Source organism: Alligator sinensis, unplaced genomic scaffold (assembly GCF_000455745.1).
Source record: "Alligator sinensis unplaced genomic scaffold, ASM45574v1 scaffold861_1, whole genome shotgun sequence".
Taxonomy (NCBI): Eukaryota; Metazoa; Chordata; order Crocodylia; family Alligatoridae; genus Alligator; species Alligator sinensis.
In genome coordinates this window covers 2080557-2098523 of record NW_005842153.1, presented here as the reverse complement: position 1 = coordinate 2098523, position 17967 = coordinate 2080557, and the positions used below count along the sequence as shown (strand labels likewise).

The window sequence follows — 17967 nt, the reverse complement described above, 5'->3', positions numbered from 1 at the left end:
GCTCGGGGCCCTCTGCTCTGCTGCCTTTGCCTTAGGAGCCCTGCACCAGTCATGCACCTCCAGCCCACCCTACAGCGTGGGGTCCTTGAGAGAAAGGCAGCAGAGCAGAGTACTCTGAGCAGGGCCAGTGCTAAGAGGGGCTTGGAGGCTTTAACTGCCCTGAAATTTCCTACAGCTCACATCCCCATAACTACCCTCGACACTGCCGCTGCCACCTGCCCCGCACAGGTGAGCCAACCCAGTTCCAAGCCCCTTTATTGGGAAGAAGCTGGCACAGCCCCAAGCCCACAGCAGGCAGCCTGCCTCCATCCTGCACACACATCTGGAGGGACACATGTCCCCCAAGTCCTCCAAGGGTGCATGCAGTGCAGGGAGGTGACCCCTCTCCTCTCCCTCCCACGCCCCCTGGATGAACTACCTGTGGCTCCATTCCACACCTGGCCCTGGGGTCCCATTCACCACCCTGGCTGGGCAGCACCTACTCCTGCCCCTGCCCTACTCCCTGCCTCATCATGGGGGCCTTGATCTGTCCTGCCACGCACCTTCTCTCCCCCATGCCCCTTCCCCTCTACAGACTTACTTGCAGGGCACTGCTCTCTAAGCTACCAGGCTGCATTCCTGGTTGTGTGCATGTTGCGGCTCTGCGCATACACACAGCATTCATCGGTGAGGTTATTGGCTATACCAGCCAAAAAAGCTGATGATGTTAATTTTCCTTTTATCAGTGCCGATCCAATATGTGACCAATACATTGTTGCACCTTTATCTATTTTACATGTTCTTTCCAGTTTTTAAGATAAAATAATTTAAAAAACCCACCTTATTTGTGGCAATAGCACAGAAGATGACTTCTGTAAGCAAGTCCAAAGCACGCAATATACTGTATTTACTTGAATACAAGCCAAGGTTTTCCCTCCAGTTGGCATGGGGGAAAGAGCTTCTTTTCTTATAATCACATATAAGGAAATATCACTAAATACATTGTCTATCATTGAACTGCTGTGAAAATTGGCATGTGCTCAGCAATGGAAACCAACTATGAAGTTGATTAAATGGAGCCAACATTGAACCTGACTATAAAAAACATGGCCTACATTGGGCAAACATACTGATGGGAACCAACCACAAGGATAGATTAGTGGAGCCCATCTGAATAAGACACATGGAAATGCCCATTAAGCATAGTCCCCCCCATGATGGACTATTTCAAGTCATGGTAAGCCACGACATTGCATACATATTGACCTTGTCTTTACTCCCACAGATGAGCTGTGCCTTTCCCACTTCCAATGATTCCTGTTTCTTCACCAGCCTTAAATGCCTGGCAAACATCAGGAAATGGGGCCCCAAACAGTTCACCCAATATCCCTGTCACCCTCTCTCTTACCTTGGCTCATATCATTAGTGTGGCCCCCACCTTCTGTAGGGTGAAGGCAGACCAGGTTGTCCTGTATCTCATCTGTATATATATTTTTGGAGCATCCAAGGACTCATGACAAGCACACCTGGTTCTAGTCACAAGGTGGGGGGGGGGGGCTAATTAGTGCATAGATTCATAGATTTCTATGGTTGGAAGGGACCTATTAGTTCATTGAGTCCGACCCCCTACTTTGGGCAGGAAAGAGCGCGGGGGTCAAATGACCCCCAGCCAGGTGTTTATCTAACCTTTTTGAACATCTCCAAGATAGGGGAAAGCACCACCTCGCATGGATCTTTTGTGGGTGGTATCAGGAATACTTGCATCTACTGAGCAATGCTGAGCTGTGGAGTCACCATGGCTTGAAATGCTGTTGACCTGGGTAGAGCCACCCAACTTTTTTCCCCTAAATCTCCCCATCACCTGCCCCCTACTGCCTGTTTACCCACTGCTTCCTCCACTGTCTGCCCCCTGACTGTTTCCCCCACCCCTAGCCCCCCTACCATTGCTTTCCCCGATGCAGTGATGGGACAAATTTAAGACAATCCTCCAATAATTAGATTCTATATATGGAAAATTATTACAAATCTAATTATTGATGGGTTGCCTTAAGTTCAGGATTGGCTTGTAGTCAGGTAAATACTATATATATGAGAAATGTTAATCAGTTTTTCCTAATCGCAGAATCTTGAACTTCAGGTAATTTTATGGTATCAGTCAGCAACTGTGTTTATATTTCTATAGCAAAAAAAGTGCAGTCTAGCTAACCAGTTAACAAAATAATTGAATTTAATTTGCTAATGCTTTAAAATTTTTTTTTAAAAAAGAAACAAATTTTTGGATGGAGATCAAGCCTGAAAACTTTCAGTCCCTTGTTCTTTTTGAACTGAAGAAAGTAAAATGAAAATAAGAGTTGTGACTCTAGCTGCAGCAATCACTATTACAGATGACAGAACCACATTTACAGACTGTACTGTCTATTATGGGAAGACCTTGGAAAACATTGCAAGTGAACTTAGATTTTGTGATCATCGTGTCATTTTATTATACCTTTGTTAGGTAAAATACTACATTGCATACTTTGTAAAACGCACCTCAGATTTAGTCCACAGAAGTAAACAAGCAACGCACTAAAATTGATCTGCAGAATACATACAATTGTTTTGTTGCTATATGCTAAGAGAAATTATAACCTATTTGTCTGATCAAAAACTGCTTTGGAAAATAGCCACTATGATCAGAGATTTAAAAAAATGGAAATACAGATGGTGTATTGTTGGGCAACAGAATTTTGTATGAGAGAGAATAAGTTTTGAGTGTTCATAGCATGAATTAGACCTCTTTCAAAAGTTCATTTCCTACATTCCAAAGCCACTGAAATGTTTCCTTAAAATACTATAGCAAATGCTGTGGTTTTTAATCCAAATTTGCATCCTGCAAAGCGTTTCCTACTGAAGTTGTAAATCACTCCTAGATGACAAGTATTTACTTAGCCTTAGAAATGAGTTGTATGCAATATCTTTGGAATTCTGACTGTTTTCTCTGGCTGATTTTTATTCTTGTTTATCTTCCCAGTGATTGTTCATGCTTTGCTGGTTTGTAATGCTAGCACTGAGCTCACCTGTTTGAGAAATATGCAGGAATACTTCAATCCAAATAGTTTACCAATACTACAGTGTTTACTAAAAATGTAAGTAATAAGCATTGCTATTTTCATGATGCTACTCATGTACAGATTGAAGTAGGTGTGGAAAGAACAAGCAAGCATTCCTTTGGGATATCTGTATTAAAAGTGGCCAAGAAGAATTTAAAGCAGGATTATATTGTTCCTCAATAAATGAAGTGAGGTTAGTTCGCGTCTAATGAATTGAGGGTGAAAACTAATCCCTTGCTTAAATCTCATTTAAGGATTTGAATAAAGGTTTAGACTTATTTGCATCTCATTCCTTATAATCTGGAGATTATAATATTATGTTTCTTAATGACCACTCATTTAGTAGAACAACTTTGAAAGTTCTGTTAATTTGATTTCATTGATTTAAGTTCCATTTGCCTGGGAGTTGCTGATGCTCCTGTTCAGAATTTAAAAACCAAGACGTTCCTGGGGCTAGATTTGGCCTGGGGAACCATGTCCCAGGTACAGGCTGGGGATTGACTGTCTAAGCAGCAGGTCTGCAAAAAAGGACCTGAGAGTTGCAGTGGACAGTAAGCTGAATATGAGCCAGCAGTGTGCATTGGTAGGAGCATTGTCAGCAGATCAAGGGAGGTGATTTTTCCCTTCTGTTCAGCACTGATGAGGCCACTTCTGGAGTACTGTGTCCAGTTTTGGCCCCCCACTACAGAAAGGATGTAGACAAATTGGAGAGAGTACAGCAGAGGGCAGTGAAAATGGCTAGGAGGCTGGGGCACATGACTTCTGAGGAAAGGCTGAGGGAACTGGGCTTATTTAGTCTGCAGAAGAGAAAACTGAGAGGAGATTTAAATGCAGCCTTCAACTGCCTTGAAGGGTGGTTCCAAAGCAGATGGAACTACACTGTTCTCAGTGGTGGCAGATGACAGAACAAGGAGCAATGGTCTCAAGTAGCAGCAAGGGAAGTTTAGGTTAGATATTAGGAAGAACCTTCTCATGTGGAGGGTAGTATAGCACTGGTACACATTACCTGGGAAGGTTGTAGACTCTCCTTCCTTGGAGGTTTGTAATACCTGGCTAGACAAAGCCTTGGCTGGGATGATATAGTTGGGGGTGGTCCTGTTTTGAGCAGGGGGTTGGACTAGGTGACCTCCTGAGGTCCCTTCCAGTTCTGATTTTCTGTGATTCTTTGTCATCTGGCCTGCAGGGCTCCCCATGGGTCTGGAAATTTGGTAGCAGGGCGTGGTGTCAGTGTTAATTCTTACTCCCTTGCTGCCAAATTTCTGGACTTGTGAGCCAGGTATCATGGCCCTGTGTGCTAGATTATTGGGCACGGATTGGGTTGGTGCATGCAGTTGCTCTGTGGCCAGATCTGGGGCAGGGCTGGTGTGGGATCATGCCCACAGACTGGCCCCATGCCACACATCTAGCCCACAGTGGTGGAAGATTGGGCATCACTAGTTTACTATTTTGAAGGGAGCTTATGTATTTAGAGTACACTTATGACCTCTATGTAATTTTTATAGTTTGAATAGAAAACCTGACTTGTATATCCATAGAGTAATTTGTGGACCACCAGTAATAACTTTGTTAAACCATACATACAGTACAAGTGTACACAAGTTAGCACATCTGTACTACAAATTTCAGATGACCCTCATTCAAATATGCAAAAATCAAACTAACTAACAATATGTTCCTAATATTCTGTAAGGTGGTGTTTACTGATGGTGTTCCTACTCATGTGTTAAAATTAGGCGCTCTTTTGTCTAGCAAACAGAAAATCTATTGAGTCAAAGCAGCAATCATTTTATAGTTTGTTCATTCTATAGTTGTTTTTAGGCCAAATGTTTATTTACATTATTTGTAATACCATTTGAAAATATTTGGCAGCCATATAAAGATTTTATTGACTTCAACATAGAAGAAAGGGTATTCATATTAATGTTAATACAGACCTCGTTAATGAAATAATTTTTCCACCATTTTTATTTTAAAGTATGCTCGAGTTCTAACTTACTGTGATGTTTTTCTCCCTTAGAATGGTACTTTCCCATGCGTGTATATGTGTGTATGTGGGTAAAATTAATATAGTGTAAATTGTGCATTGACTCATTTTGTAGCAATAAGCTTGAAATTACTTTTTCTTTTGGCTGTTGTGATTTTTTTTTTTCTTTTTTTTTTAGGCCATTCAATACCGAACATGCAAATAATAGAGTCAACAAAAGAAAATTTATTCCACCAGCCTTGAATACAAAATGCTCAATGGTTTGGGGGTTACTCAGTCCAGAAGTAACGCTGGCACTGGCTGAAAAGATGATCCAGGAATTCCAGCTCAACATGGATCAAGCTAGAGCACTGATTCAAATAGCTCAGATGATGTCTTCACATGAAAGCAGTGCAGAAAAGGAAGAACAGCAGGTCCACCCCATCACAATCATACATGGTAAATAATGAGGAGTTATACAAATTACAGCTTTTATTTTTTATTATCCCTTTAGCTCCTTTATTGCACACACACATGTCCAAAGTGATGCTTGATTACTTGATCTATGCCAGTGCAAGTAAAACGCTTGGACCCAAACTCTTTCAGTGCTAAGCCAATAGACTGGTGTTTTATTCTGTTTATATGTGTACATGTACCATACAATATAGAAAGAGAGAGCTGTCCTTATGCCCACTGCCCCCATGCATCAAACACCTTTTGTAAAACCAGGCCCTCTCCTTTTCCTAAAAAGCCCTGAAGAGCTGCAGAATCAGGGTTTGTAAATTTTACATACTCCTATCAGTTTTTCTCATTACAAAGTAATGAGCATTTCCTGCATCATACTGTGCACTGGCTTGCTAAATAACCCTGAAACTTTCTTGGTTGTGCCTTTGTCCTCCATCACTTTTGCCTCCTTACTGTCTTTACCTTTCATTGCGTTGTGTCTAAAACAGCTAGGAAAATCTTCAGTTCAGAGAGATGTCTTTTCCCACACTTAACAGGACCCATTAGTTATTTGGATAATAAAAAAAAGGCATTAAAAATAATGTTACATCAGTACACTTGAGTCAAGGTACCTATATTTAAGAATAAATTATTATGCTTTGAACATTTACAGCCATCTATGCTGCTTGTATTCACTTATAATGAGTATTTATAAAGAGTATTATCCATGAGTATAATGGATAGGCATCTGGCTGGAGTCATCTGACCCCAGCCCTCTTTCCTGCCTAGGCAGGGGGTCGGTTTCGATGATTTGTTGAGGTCCCTTCTGACCCTAGCATCTATGAATCTGAGTAATATTAGTCATCTCTTTGCTTCCATAATTCCCTTTCTGTACTTCAAGACATTAATACAAAGCCATGCTTTGCAAACAATCCTGTTGCATTCATTTCTTGAAATAATTTGTACCCACCAAGGGATTTTATCTGGCTTATGGTGGGTTCCTTGGCCCTGCCAGGCACTGGTGTCGGGGCATCCCAAGCCATGGCATACCTGGCCAATCCTGCTACCCCTTGGTGCACAGTGGGGTTGTGGTGGCATGGCAGCTGGACTCTGCCCAGCTGCTGCTGCCAATCCACCCCAAACCCACCATTGGGGATGCTGGATGGAGATAGCAGGCAGGCGGACAGAGTCTCCATAGAAACCAGCCCAGGATCTCAGTTGGCAGGGTATGTTTGGCTGAGCAGATGGGATGGGGCCACAGGTGCGTGGGGGCCAGTGCTGAGACTGGCACCGAGACTGAGATCGTAGGGTGGTGACAGCGCAGGGCTGGGGCCTGGAAACAGCTATGATCCATTCCCCACACTTTTCTGCGGGCGCCAGTTCCACAGGCAGGGGCTGGCTACTGTCCTGCAGGGATTTGCAGGGAGCGGATCTTGGCTCTGTCCCAGACCCTGGCCTTGCGCTGTCAGCGCCCTGCGATCCCAGACCCAACTGCTCTCCTCCTGAACATTGGCCACATCCCATCTTACTTGCCAAGTGTGCCCTGCCTGTGGGGGCCCCAGGCTGGTCTCTATGGAGACCCTGCCCATCCAGTATGTCCAGTGCCCCCAGCAGTGGATGTAGGGTACCAATTGCTTCAGCCCCCCATCACACTGGGCTGGGTCAACACCACCCTCGTCGCCCACAACAGCTCACCAAAACACCTTAAGTGTCCTTCCAGCCCAGATAATTATATATCCTTGCTCTGTTCCATATCATTTCAAATGATAAACTCAAAGCTCAGGTCAGCAGGTTCCCTAGCACTGTGTTTGGTTCATGAAGTGATATGCTACTGAAGGAAGCCCTGATATAGAAATCTCACCTGAATACTTCAAAAAACCACTTCATTACATTGCTGTTAAATGAAGTGTCCTCTGAAGTTCTTCATTTGTAACCTTGTATTTTTCTTCTAAAACAATAGGTGTTTTTGGAGCTGGAAAGAGCTATTTGTTGTCAGTTGTGGTCTTGTTCCTGGTACAACTCTTTGAAAGCAGTGAAGTGATTAAGGGCCCAAGGCCAACTCCATGGAAGCTTTTGATTGCTGCTTCCACTAATGTTGCTGTTGACAGGGTACTTCTTGGGTAGGTAATATTGAATTAAGATGCTTTGGGTGTGTGTGTTCCATAGGTAGCAAATATGTCACATCTCCATGTAAAGGTTCATCTGGGTCCCAGCTCTGCCTCCCCTACCCCCACCCCCAACTAACACAGCTGGTTAGCAATGGAAAAGATGCATGCTGCATCCTTCTCAGGAGTGGCACAGCAGCAGTGGAGAGAGGTGAAGCCTGGAGAGCTCAACCACTGCAGCCGCAAAAGCAATGGTGGCTGCTGGCTGAAAGCCTGTGGGTTACATGTTAACCCCTTGTGGGTCATGTGTGACCTGCGGGCTGCTAGTTGGATGAACCTGTTCTAGAGAGAGAACAAGAGAAGAACCTTATGTGGAACTGGGGCATCAAGTATGGTAGAAGGTAGGGTAAGGGGGTAGGGTAGGGATTACATGACCTCCTGAGGTCTCTTCCAGCCCTACTTTTCTGTGATTCTATGAAATTAATAGCAAACTACACCACAAAGTAAGATGGGCAGATCACACAACACACTTCAAATGGGTGACAGTGTAGCTAGCAAGAGGGTAGGAATGGTAGGGTAAGACTGTCATGGTGACAGTCAATTGTGTATTCTGATATACACGATGAACAGAATATTAAGTGGATTTGAGCTGTGTTAATTTTGGGTTGAGTAGAACTATTGAAGGAAAACTAGAAGCATTGGGAAGAAGATGGAAGAGGTTAAGGTGTGATAAAGTTCGTAGGACTAGAAGATAAGCATGAATGGAGGGGCAGGGATAAGGTAATAGGAGATTAATAGAATTCTTCTAAGAGGACTCCTATGTGATGCATAACAAGTAAAACTCATCTACAGCTGTCGAAATAAAATAACTGTGCATTTTGTACTATACAAAATGCTTGCATTACTTCATGTGATAAATCGACTGCAAAAAGTTTGTGTTAACAAGTGTTTGGATGTAAACCTCTCAACGGTATTTTGAATGCAAGTTTCTCATTATATTCCACTAAAACATTACATTTTGTCTCTTGTGTTCTTCTTCTTTCCCCAAAGACTACTCAATCTTGGGTTTGAGGACTTTATCCGAGTGGGAAGTATTAGAAGAATTGCCAGGCCAATTCTTCCACACAGGTAAGCGTGTTAAATTCTTTAGGGCATTGGATAGGTGATAGGATTGGTAATAGTGTATAATATTGTAAAAAATATATTGTGAAAGCAATGGAAACATGATTGTAATGTGTTTCTTTCAGCAACTGCTGATTATAGTGGGGCAGTGTTGATCTGTTGCTGAATAGAGATAGAACTTTTGAGTGAAAAAAGGGAGAGCAAAATTAATGATGTTAAATGACTGAGATTCGGGGGATAGGAAAATACAAAATGAAGAAGAGGCAGGGCTGAAAAGATTTTACTGACAGTGATAAGCAGTCGAGGGAGGTGAGCATGAGTGTAGAGCTGAGAAAGTGGAGAGAATTGGGATTATGGGTTTTACATCTATAACAATCTTCTAGAGTTATATTAGTATAAAATTGGCTTTGTCCACTTATCACTTAGGGTTAAGCTAACTTTTAAATGGATATAAACAGCATATAAAAGATTGAACTGCAGCACAGTTTGAAAATATTTATTGAAAAAAATCGTTAGCTACTCAGAATCACCAGCTGCGTATTGCTTAATTTGCACAGAGAGGGTATACATTTGCTATTCGCAGCCAACCAACGCTCCATGGCACTGTTGTATAATTATGTTCAGAGGAGATTCTGACTTAGAGGTGTTCAGTCATAGTTTACAGATTCTTCTCAGCTCACAGGACAGTTCACTCATCAAGACAGTCATTGGACAGTTCACTCATTATATATCTTTTTTTGCAGTTTAAAATGGGGATAATACTTACCTATCTCACTTTGGTATTGGGTAAACTAGTTAAAGTTTATAAAGCACTACTGAAGTACTAAACTTGATTATTTCACTCTTGCATGTTCGTTGAGTTCAAAATCAGTTATAATTATTTTGCAATATGAGTTACGAATACTGTCTTTTAAAGCTTACATGCTGGCTCAGGAAGTGAAAATGAACAATTAAAGGAACTGCTTGCCTTGATGAAAGAAGATTTAACACCAATAGAAAAGATATATGTGAGGAAGAGTATTGAGCAGCACAAGCTGGGAACAAATAAAGCTATACTGCAACAGGTACTAACAGAATGTTTTAAGAAAGAGTGAATATTTGAACCACTGATAGGGACACTTGTGAACTGTGACTAAATCTAGAAAATGTTATCCCTAAGGAAATTCATTCCAGCAAGTTGAAAGCACCTGAGAAAGTGAGAGTATAGGGGGTGTTTTTAGTTGAAGCTGGAATTCAGTGTCGCTATCTAGATAATGCAGTACTATCTGTACTACAAGTGCCTATATTTATAGATTTCATAGACATTAGGGCTGGAAGGGACCTCGGAAGATCATCGAGTCCAGCCCCCTGCCCAAAGGGCAGGAAAGCAGCTGGGTTCATAGGATCCCAGCAAGATAAGCATCCAGTTTGCTCTTGAAGGTGTTCAATGTAGGCGCTTGAACCACCTCCGGTGGCAGGCTGTTCCAGACCTTGGGGGCTCGGACAGTAAAGAAATTCTTCCTTATGTCCAGCCTGAAACGGTCTTGTAGTAGTTTATGACCATTCGACCTCGTCATCCCTTGGGGCGCTCTGGTGAACAAACGTTCCCCCAGATGCTGATGGTCATCCCTGATAAACTTGTAGGTGGCCATCAGATCACCCCTGAGCCTGCACTTTTCCAGGCTAAAGAGCCCCAGGGCGCTCAGCCTGTCATCGTAGGGTCTGCTTCCCTGACCTCTGATCATGCGCGTGGCTCTTCTCTGGACTCTCTCAAGCTTCTCCACATCCTTTTTGAATTGTGGAGCCCAAAACTGGACGCAGTACTCCAGCTGCGGCCTCACTAAGGCCGAGTACAAGGGGAGAATGACATCCCAGGATTTGCTTGAGAAGCATCTATGGATGCAAGCCAGCATTTTGGTCACTTAACTAGCCGATGCTGCGGGTTTTTTTCCCCCAAGGTGGAGAACCTTGCATTTATCGGCGTTGAACACCATCAGATTCTTGTCCGCCCACTTGCTGAGCCTGTCCAGGTCAGCCTGGATAACCTGCCTGTCTTCTGGTGTGGATGCTTTTCCCCAAAGTTTGGTGTCATCGGCGAACTTGGCCAGTCCGCTTCTGACTCCAGTGTCCACATCATTAATGAAGATGTTGAACAGTATGGGTCCAAGGACAGAGCCTTGGGGGACCCCACTGGTCACAGGACACCACGATAAGTGACTTCCATCAATTACTATCCTCTGGGTCCGACCCCGGAGCCAGTTTTCCAGCCAGTGGATCGTGGAGGACCCAAGGCGACAATTGGCCAGTTTCTCCAAAGGTGATCATGGGAAACCAGATCAAAGGCTTTTTTGAAGTCAAGATATATGACATCAATCTCTTCTCCCTTGTCCAGGTGATAGGTCACCTGGTCGTAGAAGGAAATGAGATTGGTCAAGCAAGACCTACCCGCAACAAACCCGTGCTGGCTGTCCCTTAAGATGTTGGTGTCCGCCAGTCCATTAAGGATGGCCTCTTTGATAAACTTTTCTAAGATCTTCCCCGGGATAGAAGTCAGGCTAATGGGCTTATAGTTAGCCGGATCCACTTTCCTCCCTTTCTTGAAGACTTTCCTCCCTTTCTTGAAGATAATCTTATAATGCTCTATTGTCAATTATCTATTTTGTAAAGATTGTATTGAATAATCTGTCTTCTCTCTTCCTTTCTGCTCTTGACAAAGGTAAGAGTGGTTGGAGCAACCTGTGCTGCCTGCCCATTCCCTTGTATGAATAACCTTAAGTTTCCACTGGTGGTGTTGGATGAATGCAGTCAGATGACAGAACCTACCTCTCTGCTCCCCATTGCCAGGTACAGTCAGTCTTCTATGTTTTTGTTCAGAGATGTTTTTTAGGTGATGGCAATGCAACTCTATAATGACTAGATTTTTTTTTAAGAATGTGATTAACTCAGACTCTCAGACTGTTAGAAAGCAAGACTAATTAAGGGTTAAATTCTCCTCTTGAATGGATGCACTTGCTGTCCATTTAATTCTGTAAAGAGGGAACCCAGCACAAAACAAACTACTAAGTATATAAAGAACCATATTTTTATAAATATAGAAGTAGCTCAAATTGCATATAGAGCAGTGGGTTCTCAACCAGGGTGCCATGAGACTTTTTCAGGGGAGCCATACAGCTGACAGCTCCAGTGCATCCAAGTGGAACTGTCTGACATACCTTGGTTTCCAAGACGGACATGTAGGGTGGATTGGGAAGGCGCTGCAGCAGGAGACCTCTGCTGCAGCTCCTGGTCTGTCTATCATGTCCCTTCCTGGAAACAAAGGTGCAGGGGGCAGTTCTGCCTGACCAACCAGGACATGAGCCTGGGCACTAACCATGGGGAGAGCACTGGATTGCAGACAGGAGGCAGTGGTATAACAGGGCTGGGGAAGGGGGAACAAATGGGGCACTAGTCCTGGTGCCCACTTAGAGGGCCCTCTCCCCACCAGGAGTCTTTGCTGCAACGGGGGCAGCTCTGCATTGTCTGGCTGTAGAAGCTGGTCAGGTGCAGTCCAGTGCTTAGCAGTGTTTCTGGGGAGGGCAAGAGGATGGAAAAACAACCTCCACCCCCAGGCTCTGCCATGGGAGGTGTAGCCCTGCCTCAGGAGTGGAGAGCTGAATGTGGCACCGGAAGTAGCTCCAGGGAACCCATCCTACTGCCTGCTTCTCAGCAGCCCATGCCCATGCCCAAGCTGTTGCTGTTCAAGTGAGAAGAGCCCTGATAGATAAAACTCTTCCTCTCCACTCCCTTACAGTGGTCAGCACACTTCCTGCCTCCCCTTGCTGAAAGAGCTTCAATGTTCCCTGTGGAGGTGCTGGAGTGACAGCAGGGGATCTGTGTTTAGCGCAGGCTCACCCAGAGGCTGTTTGCTCTGGCTGTTCAGAGGGGCTGAGCCTACCCAGAGTCAGAATTCCCCATTGAAGCCTGAGAACCACTGATCTAGAGTCACTGTTTTGGATTTTGTCTGAAATACCCAATGTAGGTTTCAGTGTGAAAAGTTGATCCTAGTTGGAGACCCGAAGCAGCTACCACCAACTATTCAAGGGTCTGAAAGTGCTCATGAAAATGGATTGGAACAGACTCTTTTTGACCGGCTTTGCTTGATGGTATGTTCTGCTAAGCTGTCTTTTAAAAGATGTGGGATAGAATCCTGGGTTCATTGAAGTCAATAGGAGTTTTATCTTTGACGTCATAGGAGCCAGGATTTCTTTTGGATTTTGTCTATAGCAGAGTTCATATGATTGCATTTTGCTTTAAATGTTATTTTGAGAGAGTAACTTTAAAAAAAAATGGCTTGATTTGGGATTTTTGATACAGATATTATGGATAAGTACAGCTGTTACGCTTATCACATGATAAGCGCACAGGAAGTGCTCTATACCCATAACTGAACAGACATTCACAGCACATAGAGCATTTTAAAAATGGCGGATCTTGCTCTGGGTGGATCTGGGATCAGACCCCCCCCAGCTTGCTCAGGTCTTATGGGGGGGGGGCTGGGTCCATGTGCCAGGGGAGCTCTGTTACCCCACCCCCAGTTCCTAGCATGGCAAAAAGCTGTGCATGGGTCCGAGCTTGGCCCCCCCCTGCCATGTGGACTGGACCTGAGCTAGCAAGCTGGAGGTGGCCTGTATGGCAGCGGGGCTCCATTCCCCTTTCTTCCCCTCCCCCCCACCCAGCTGCTGCTGACAGCCACCAGCTGGCAGGTGGGGCAGGGGAGAGGGACTACTCCAGCAGCCTCCGGGGAGGCATGCAGGAGTGCCCCCAGTTTGCTGGCCTCAGCCAGTGCAGGTCACTTCTGTGCCCCAACTTCCTTAATGGTGAACATCATTTCTTTTTGCTCCTGTACTAATATAGGGTGCTTTGAGTAAAGCACGATACTTGGAGCACTTCTGCCTCAGGCTTTTTGAACATTTTCACTTAGCCTCTTTGTCAATGATGTAACAGTACATAAAAACTTGACATTGTATCCGAGTGTAACAGCACTTTCGTACTGGCACTCCCAGTTTCTCTCCTCCAGTGTGTGCATGCAGTTTCCACAAATCTGCAGGAATGTAACCTATGAATCCTAATAGTTTAGTGCCATTACTTTTAACCATAGTCTAAGTAAGAATTAACCTATTACAGAAATCATTGCTGTCTGTGTGTATTTGATGTAATTTTACCCCAGTTTGACTATGAATTAATTATTTTAATGTGTTTCATTTTTTTTTCTGTGTTGTTATTCCCTAGGGTCATGATGCTGTAGTTCTTAGGACACAGTATCGCTGTCACCCCGCTATTAGTGCTGTAGCCAGTGACCTGTTCTACAAAGGAAATCTGTTGGATGGCATTTCAGAGATGGACAGAAGTCCTCTATTGGATTGGCTTCCAACACTATGTTTCTATAACGTTAATGGAGCAGAGCAGGTAAGACCTATTTAAATAACCTTTACACTAGTTGGTAGATACCTTGACTTGTGATTTTTCCATCTTGCGTTTTAAAGTTTTTGCATTATCCTTGGACAGCCAAATGGTCTTCACACACTATTCATTGCAGCAAAATTAGAAGTCTTTTTTTTTTCCATCCTCAGATTGAAAGAGATAACAGCTTTTATAACATGGCAGAAGCTTATTTTTCAGCCAAGCTTATCCAGTCTCTGATTGCAAGTGGAATAGAAGGGTCCATGATTGGTGTGATTACACTATATAAATCACAGATGAATAAGGTATGGGCTACACACCTCAAAAAAAGTTTCAATAAGCTATTTCTTTCTTTCTTAAAATTAGGTTTTTAGATTAGGAGTAAAGATTTTTATAGTTTCACTCGTTTGGAAGAAGCCAGTCTTGTTATAAATAGTCAGTCTCTGAAATGAGCAATCTAGTTTTTTTTCCCTTGCTCAGGATTCAGATTTGAGGAAGAAGTGCTGAGTGGATGGACCAAAGTTTTGCTTTCCTGTTACGCAAATGGAGATAAGCTGGTTTGACTTTGCCAATAAATAAATTAGAGAAATTCTTCAATTCAAATGCCTTTGATTTAGTAGTTTTTTGTCTAAAAAAATTTTGGCCTCACTTTTTCCTCCAGCGCCTAGCCTGGGTTGTAGAAAACTGGCAGGTAATACAGTAGAACTTCACTGATTTTCATTAATAGATAATAGATCTGTTGTGAATTGGTGTTTATGACAGCAATGGAATCATGGTTGATGGTACTTCATATTGACAGGGAGTTGTATGTATTTGTCACCATGTCCTTGTAAAGTCTGGCTCAGTTCATTTGACTGAGGTTCTACTGCAGTACATGTTCAGTAGTTACACTTTCTCATCTTTTTTTAATAAGATTAAGTGAAGACTCATCAGTATTTTTGTTAGTCATGAATGTGGATGTTAGTCATGACTAACATCTGAATGGCGTAATTATGAAACCAATCTGACCATGCTCTTTATTCCACAGGTTCATAATTTACTTAGTGGTGTACACTCTGATGCTCATGAAATTAGAGCTGTCCAAGTTTCTACTGTAGATGCGTTCCAAGGAGCAGAAAAAGAGATTATTGTTTTGTCATGTGTGAGGACAAGACAAGTTGGATTCATAGACTCAGAAAAGAGAATGAATGTTGCACTGACAAGGGCAAAAAGGCATTTGTTGATTATTGGAAATCTCGGCTGTTTGAGTAAGAACAAACTCTGGGGAAGAGTAATTCATCATTGTGAAGGTAAAATACTAACATTTAAAAAAAAATTAAAGCCACGAGTCTTAATTTTCAATGTATTGTTATTGCTGTAATAAATTATTCTGCATTTTATTTAAATGTCTGAAGTTTATCTGCAAAATATATTAGTTATAGCAACCAGAAATAAATGTTCAGTTATGGGGCTGTTCTTCATTCTAATGTTATCTGGTAATCAAACAAAGAGTTTTTTCATACTCATCTTCTCTTGGGAAGAAGGTCTGGTCTTAATAGCAGTTTTCTCTGCCTCTGCAAGAATCAGTTTGGTGTAGAGAGGAAATAAAATCCACTGTGAGACCCACTGAGATTCCTCCACAGAGTCAGAGTGGAGGCACTTTGGTAAAGGGGCCTGAAGCCTCTATGAACTTTGCAGCTCAAACCCCAGCCCAAACCCCTAAACAGTATACCAGGGCTAGCCTTGCCTGCTAAACATTTTCCCAAGTAAAAAGATTTTTACAGTTCTTCCAGAAGATATCCAGGATTGGATTGTTCGAGGCCTCAAGGGAAAGGGAGTTCCAGAGCTGAGGAGTGACCTCAGAAGCTGTTGTAGGTCTTTATGACACCTCCGTCCATTTTTTTTTTTTTCATGTCTTGAGCAGCAAAATAGTTAATAGTGTTGGCATTTTCAAATATCATTGCCGCCTAAATTATCCTAGCTGAAGTGGAACAGAGTTCAAAGCCCAAATCATTACTTATTTCTATCATGTTTTAAAAGTTTTCTTTGAAGTTGTAAAGGGAAAAGACCTTTTATGGAAACTGAGATTCTGAAGTACATTTGACAAGGTCTACCTTGATTCCTATGCCTGAGCTAGTTATTTATCGTGCCACGAATAAAGTGCAATAAACAACTAGGCACTGTAGTGTTAGGGGTTACTATAGAAGCCCACAGCTCGGGAGGAGAGAGGTTAGAACTGCTGCAAGAGAAGAGCAGATACCAGTTCTGCTCACTTGATTAGTGTAACTACTAGGGCTGTGCAAAGCTTCAGTCCCTGATTCGCTTTGGTGGAGATTTGGCCCGATTTGGTGGCCAAATCTCTGAATCCAAATCAAATCAGAGGACCCTTTAATCTCTCCGAATCGAATCGGAATCCTCTGATTTGATGTGGAAAGATTTGGCAGTTTGGACATGGACACAGCTTTAAATGTTTTTTCTACATACCTGTAGGTAGCAGGCTTCTGAATGCTGCGATGCTGGGGCATATGGAGTGTCCCACAGGAGCACAGAGGGCGCCCCAGCATGCTTAGCAGCAGACCCGGAAGTGGACCAGAAGCACTTCCGGGTCCGCCAGGAAACGTGGTGGCCCCCCGGTACCCGCTGGCTTGGTGACTGGTGCCTCCTGGTTCTGGGGGGGCACCTGGGTTCCCCCTGCAGCCAATCGTGGAGCCAGGGGGCATGGGAAGGGGGGGCCCCCTCATGCTCCCTGCTGGACCCGGAAGTGGACCAGAATTACTTCCAGTCCACTTCTGGGTTTGCCACCAAGCATGCGGTGGGAATCAATGAATCGAATCACTGTCCCATATTCAGGCCGAATCCGAATCGAATAGGGCCCGTTTCGCATGCCCCTAGTAACTACCTGTTGGTATTATAAGAAATGCTTTGTTTGTTTATATTAGTTGAGCTCCTTGCAGAAAACAACTTTTCAAGGCTAAGATATTATTTCCTTTTGGACCATTTCATAAATTAGATATTTTCATTATGACAGCTTGATTATATGATTGATGCTCTAAGATGAAGTTTAATTGTGCTTTATAACTGCTTTTAGGAACAGAGAATGGACTACAGCATGTAAGCCAGTATGAACGGCAATTAAACAACATTCTTCAATATTATTTGGAGAAAAAGAAAGAAGAAGAAAGAGAGAAGCAAAAAGAAAAATTAATCGATTAGTCTCTTTCGCAAAAAGAGGAGGTATAAAAATTGTGTATTTTTACAAAGTATATTTTAAATGAGTTATTTATATTTTACAAGGAATAATTGCTTGTTATTGCTTTATATTTCTGTGCTAATGCCTTTGTATTTAGTTCAGAGATTATATGAATAAAAACAAAAACAAAAAAATGTATCTAGTAAATTGCCTGATAACTGCAGTCTCTTACAATAATGTGACTTGTATTATTTATTTGTCATAACACACTGGTTTAGATAACAGACATAACACAAATGTTGCAGAGCTGTTTTGGGCAATTACAAATCAGTAAACCTGACATTTGTACATGGCAATCAATTGAAACCGAAAAGAAAAGAAAAAGACAAATAAAATGTAGAGCCTGCACAAAGCCTCTGTCTCTCAGTAGTTTATTTGATCTCTAAATGTATCGGTAGAGTAGTGGGGAAAAGAGAAAAGATTAATATTGAGTTAGATTTTCCAACTCTAACTTTGACAAGGTCCACCAGCAGTTCAGAAACTCTTAAAGGAAAGCTACCTAGTTAATTTTGGAGGGAGAATGTTGTTCTATCAAAAGCTGGTAGATATGGGAAACAAAGTAAGTCTAAATGATCAGTCTTTACTTTGCAAAAGCTTGACAATAGATTTCCTCAA

General features: G+C 42.7%; 1 protein-coding gene across 1 annotated transcript in view; it reads left to right on the top strand.

Annotated features, from left to right (window-relative positions):
* The window catches only part of ZGRF1 (zinc finger GRF-type containing 1), a 49927-nt gene extending 32233 nt beyond the window's left edge, over positions 1 to 17694 (top strand). The window contains exons 18-28 of the mRNA XM_025206367.1: positions 2993 to 3107; positions 5234 to 5493; positions 7439 to 7598; positions 8634 to 8711; positions 9622 to 9769; positions 11401 to 11528; positions 12703 to 12826; positions 13953 to 14129; positions 14294 to 14428; positions 15151 to 15412; positions 17191 to 17694. Of these exons, the coding sequence (XP_025062152.1) occupies positions 2993 to 3107; positions 5234 to 5493; positions 7439 to 7598; positions 8634 to 8711; positions 9622 to 9769; positions 11401 to 11528; positions 12703 to 12826; positions 13953 to 14129; positions 14294 to 14428; positions 15151 to 15412; positions 17191 to 17315 (1712 nt within the window). The 3' untranslated portion in view covers positions 17316 to 17694. The remainder of the gene's footprint in view (positions 1 to 2992; positions 3108 to 5233; positions 5494 to 7438; positions 7599 to 8633; positions 8712 to 9621; positions 9770 to 11400; positions 11529 to 12702; positions 12827 to 13952; positions 14130 to 14293; positions 14429 to 15150; positions 15413 to 17190) is intronic.
* Positions 17695 to 17967: the final 273 nt, after the last annotated feature.